The following is a 5329-nucleotide window of genomic DNA, read 5'->3' as shown; positions in this document are numbered from 1 at the left end:
ATTGCATACTTTGTCCTTAGAACTTGAAATTGCACGAAAATGACTTTAAACACTAAAACAACTAAGGAATAACAACATAAATGCATGAGAACAAGCTAACTCAGTCACATAAATATGCTCCTATCAGTAGTCTTTTGATAGTCTAGAAGGAATGAATAATAATGGTGATCATCTTTGGGATCAATGATAACAATCTCGGCTTTCGCAGCAGTTTAGGGTGGAAGAACCATCAAAATACTCCAAGGAGTGATCCAGAGACTAGCTATTCTTTTTATCTCTTGTTGGATCCATTCTTCTTTGCCCAAGAAGGCTTTGCTCGATGGGATCCACACACTGGCTACCTCTAGAGTTCCCGGGATATTGATAATCTCATATTGGGATTCTTGGTGCTCCGCTAAGAAGTCTGCAATTGCTTGCCCCTTGATCACTCTCTGAGGCACATACTGAAAGCTGAACTCTGAAAGCTCTAGAATCCACTTTCCAATCCTCCCAGCTAGCATTGGTTTTGATAGCATATATTTGATTACGTCAGTCTTGGCAATAATGTGGATGTGGCAAGGTAACATGTAATGCCTTAGCTTGCATGTCGTGAAGTATAGAACCAGGCATAAATTCTCCATTGGTGTATATCTTGTCTCTACTTCAGTAAAGATTCTACTGATGTAGTAGATTGCTTGTTTTTTTCCACCTTCAATGTTCTGAGCCAACAAGCTTCCCATTGATTTCTCAGAGGTAGAAACATAAAGCTTTAAACGCTTCCCTCTCTGAGGTGGCATGAGCATTGGTGGAGAGGCCAAGTAAGCCTTTATGCTGTCGAAAGCCTCTTGATTTGGTGGGCCCCACTCAAATTCTTCTTTGTTTTTCAATTTTAGCAAAGGAGTTAGCGGTTGAATCTTGCCATCCAAGTTGGCGATAAATCTCCTTAAGAAGTTGATCTTTCCTAGTAGCCTTTGTAATTGTACTTTGGTGGAAGGAAGAGATTCTATGATTACCCGACCTTTGTTCTTGTCAACCTCCACACCCCTTTGATGATAAGGAATCCCAAGAAGTTGCTCGACCTTACTCCAAAACAAATTTCTTTGGATTCATTTTTAGCTTATGGATGCTCATTCTTGTTAAAGCTTGTTTAAGGTCTACCAAGTGCTGCTCTTCAATCTTAGACTTTACCACGATGTCATCAATGTACACTTCCATGGTATGGCCAATCAAGTCATGAAAAATGGCATTCATCGCTCTTTGATAGGTCGTTCCAGCATTTGTTTAGCCCAAATAGCATTACCACGCATTCATATGCTCTAACATGACCTGGGCATCTAAAAGCTGTTTTGTGTATATCTTCTTTAGCCATTTTTATCTGATTATAATCGACATTCCCATCCATGAAAGATAAGACTTTGTGTTTGGCAACTGCATCTATGGATAAGTCAACCATGGGCATTGGAAATTCATCTTTAGGCATGGCTTTATTAATGTTCCTACAATCAACACAACATTGGACTGCCTTAGTTATAGCTTTTAATACAAGTACAATGTTGGCCAACCAATCGATATACTTGGCAGGCCTAATAAATCCAGCCTTTACTAGCATTTCGATCTCTTCCTTGACCTTTTCCTCGATCTTATTTGACATCCTCTGTGGTGCTTGCTTGATAGGTTTATACCCTTCCTTAGTAGGCATTCTATGTTCTACTAAGGTTAAATCTAAACCTGGCATTTTAGTGTAATGCCAAGCAAAACAGTCTTTGAAGTCATGCAAAAGTTTGACTACCTTTGCCTGATCCTCCGTTTCTCATAAGCCACTGATCTGGATAAGCCTTGGATCTTCCTTAGTTCCTAAATCATTGGTCTTCAATGGGTCTTGTACTTCTGGTGGTGGCTTTTCAAGTTTTGTGCACAAGAATTCAACTAACTCTGGACTCTCGGGCAAGTATTCTGGCCCGTCCAGGTCGTATATACATTCAGCCATTTGTATGGCCACTTCCAATTCTTTTCCAAAAAACTCCTCTCCACTCTGGCTCCTTGAGGCTTCCTTTTGGTACTTCTCGGCCAAGCTCTCCCTCTCTTCTATACACCAATTGTCTTTTGATCAAGGACCTGACTGCAACTACCTGGCCTTTTCTTCTTTGTTCTGACATTACTGGTGTTGAGGAGTTGGGACAATATGGGGTCGGTTCCATTCTTCCCTTGTAAGGAACAACCCTTGTTCCAAAAGCTTTTGGCCCGTCACCTTAGTCGGGCAACCGTTCTCATTAGCTCTTAAACACTAGAGAATCCCAATGCTAGGATTGTAAAAATTGGCTTCCGCCACATTGGCAGTGGGAAGGAATGGTCGTGACTCGGCCTCCATCATTTCCCAAAATCCAGGTCTCATAGCTCCCTCTTCGTGGTAAACTGCCACTTTTTAATGTATGGTGGATAGCACCGAGAGACTGATGAATCCAATCTCGGCCCAATAAAGCTACATATTTGGAAGTACTATCCACAACGAAGAAAGCTAACATGATCTGCTTGGAACCCAAGTCAACCTCCAAGGGCAATATCCCATGAGTTTTGGTGATGGCTCTAGAAAAACTAGGAACTATTAAGTCCATGGGGATGGGATCTTCCTCACTTTTACATACCCTATTCATCTACTTGAAAAGAAACACATTGTTTGTGGCTCCTCTATCAATCAAAACCCTCTTGAAGGGCACTCCCTCCAAATGAGCATTTGCATAAATGGGCTTGAGATGGTTGGCCATGGCCAAACTCGGACGACTGAAGACCACCATGTTCAAATATTAAGCCAAACAGGACTATGACTATACGTAGAGTATATGAGGTCACATTTCCTCGTCAACGAAGAAGTCCGCATTAATGCTCAAGGGAGTTCTAGTCCAACTCTTTCAATAGATCAAATTGACAATACAGCTGAACATTGGAAGATGGCTGACATTCTTGTCTTTAACACTGGCCATTGGTGGGACTAATGGAAAAATTATTCGAGGATATGATTGCAAGCTTGTCTCATATTTACTTGATATAACGTAGTTTCTTGCATTTGTTATGCAAATTGGAATATAGTTTTGTGGTTCATTCAGGGGTGTTAACCACTTTGGTTTATTTTGGGTGTTTCTTCCTTCTTTGATTTTTTTTTGGGTGATTGAAAACATAAGATCATCCATATGATGTCCGGGCATTTCTTACCAACAAATTTACTTGGTTGGCTTATATAGATGAGACGTAGTCTGGTTAAGCGTGCATAAACTCTTTGGCCATTTTTACTTTTGTACTCTGACTGTTAATTTCTCACAGGAAAAACTACTATAAAGAGAGAGATTATCTTTATCCAAAGCTTGATGCGGTTGATTCCTATAAAAGGGCTATGAGGACATGGGCAAACTGGATTGATCATAATATTAATCCATCAAAGCAGGTGGTCTTCTATCGTGGTTACTCTTCTGTCCATTTCGATTATATTCAACTACTTAATCCTTTCATCTTTCATGTCTTTGTTCAGTTCATATGAGATGACTAGCAGAGAGTATTTTTATGTAATTTGCTTTTCTAGTGAAAATTCCAACAGAAAAAGGTAAAAGATGAATCCGGGTATTTTTGTCAAATACTTTTTGAGAAAATTGTAGAAATAGTCCTTTAACTTTAACTTAATTGGAGCAATGGTCCCTTAACTAAAAATCTATGATCATTGGTCCTTTAACTCATCAAAACATGCAGCTATGGTTTTTTTTGTCAACTCCGTCAAAATGAGTCATCTTAGAAGGACTATTGCTACAATTGAGTTAAATTTGAGAGATCATTACTCTAATTGAGTTAAAGTCGAGGGACCATTCTTCAAATTAGATTAAAGTTGAGGGACCATTACTACATTTTTTCTCATTTAATTTTTCATATTTGCCCCTTGATTCAGCCTCATATGCGTGGTACGTGACTCAGTTTGATTGAAGTTCTGACGAAGTTGACAAAAATGACCATACATGCATGTTTTGTTTTGATGAGTCAAGGGACTCAATGGTCGCGGATTTTTAGTTGAGGAACTATTACTCTAATTGGATTATTGAGAGATCATTACTACAATTTCCTCATATATATATATATATATATATATATATATATATATATATATATTTTTTTTTTTTTTTGTGGAGTTCTGGTTAATAGTGGATGATTTAGGAGGCCCCCGCTTTAAATTGATATAATGAGAAACGGAACAAAATTTTGGGATAAACAAACAATTATAACAAATTCTTAACTGCTTAAGAGAAGGAACAATTACTTTGGCATTAATTTAATTTATTATGGCAAGTCTTTGATCGAAAATTCTACTATGTTCTAGCGTACAGCACACCAGAGCATACTAGAAACTCCCGTGTTTGATTAATTTCTCTCTTAATTGCAAACTCTTGAAGGTAGAGGTGGAAATTGGGATTCAGGTGGGGTTTGCAATGGAGAAAAAGAACCAGTCGTAAGTGGAGCCATACTTGATGACTATCCTTTGGAAATGAAGATAGTGGAGGTACTCAATATGCGGATTCCTGTGAGGCTGCTGAACGTGACAAGGTTGACCAATTTCCGCAAAGATGGCCATCCATCGATCTTTGGCAAGAATGCAACCCCTGGAAAAAATGTTTCCACAGTGATCCAAGACTGCAGCCACTGGTGTGTTCATGGGGTCCCTGATACATGGAACGAGCTCATTTATGCCACTTTTGCTTTACAGCAGACCTACTCAAAGTAAAATTTCATAGGGCTTTCTAATTTTACCATGACACTGACAGTAATTACTATATACTTAGTACATATCTGCATTCTTTTAATTGACCAAGAATCAGTTAAATCGGAGTAGAAGAGGAGAGTGTTCGGGGGTACAGAGATCCCACGTACCAATCCATTGGCGGTGTACGTGTTTGGATCAAAACTTGAACTTTGGGCTCAGGAAAGGGGTTGGCCCAAAAGGATGCCTAAAGGAAGAATCGGCCTAAGCCCAGCCAAAGCCCAGAAAGCAGAAAAGGGCTTTTCTGACTTGGTGCAGCTCATGAAGACCACTTGCTCACCTACCCAAAGGCCAAGTGGTATAGACTGACCAGCTATATAGCCCATAAAGTACTTTATAATGGCAGAACAAGTAAAAAAGTTGATGAGTCACTGCCTCTCAAGTTGCATTCGGGCAAGGCTGCTGCTACAAGAGGCCAAGCTGAGTTGTCTATAAAAGAAGAAAGAGAAATCAGGATTAAGGACACTCAAACAAACAAACAAATGCAAGCACAAACTCTGCTCAAAGCCAGATTTGCCTTTAAAACGAAGCTGTAGTCAACCCAAGCCTTCATCCCTC

The 5329-nt window shown here is 39.5% G+C and overlaps 1 protein-coding gene across 1 annotated transcript; it reads left to right on the top strand.

Moving 5' to 3' along the window:
* Positions 1-2816: 2816 nt before the first annotated feature.
* LOC103404171 (protein trichome birefringence-like 5) lies at positions 2817-4735 on the top strand. Its single transcript, XM_070811373.1, has 4 exons — positions 2817-2959; positions 3295-3415; positions 3908-3920; positions 4407-4735. The coding sequence occupies exons 1-4, from the start codon at positions 2817-2819 to the stop codon at positions 4733-4735; spliced, it is 606 nt and encodes a 201-aa protein (XP_070667474.1).
* The last annotated feature ends 594 nt before the right edge of the window (positions 4736-5329 follow it).

Source organism: Malus domestica, chromosome 13 (assembly GCF_042453785.1).
Source record: "Malus domestica chromosome 13, GDT2T_hap1".
NCBI classification, from domain to species: domain Eukaryota; kingdom Viridiplantae; phylum Streptophyta; class Magnoliopsida; order Rosales; family Rosaceae; genus Malus; species Malus domestica.
Note: the sequence above shows the minus strand (reverse complement) of the source record. Positions and strands in the feature narration are given on the sequence as shown.

Excerpts from the sequence above, each read along its gene's own strand:
- LOC103404171 (XM_070811373.1), top strand. The coding sequence starts at position 2,817 with ATGAGGTCACATTTCCTCGTCAACGAAGAAGTCCGCATTAATGCTCAA. Across the intron at positions 2,960-3,294 it reads GTCTTTAACACTGGCCATTG|GAAAAACTACTATAAAGAGA; the intron begins GTGGGACTAATG and ends AATTTCTCACAG.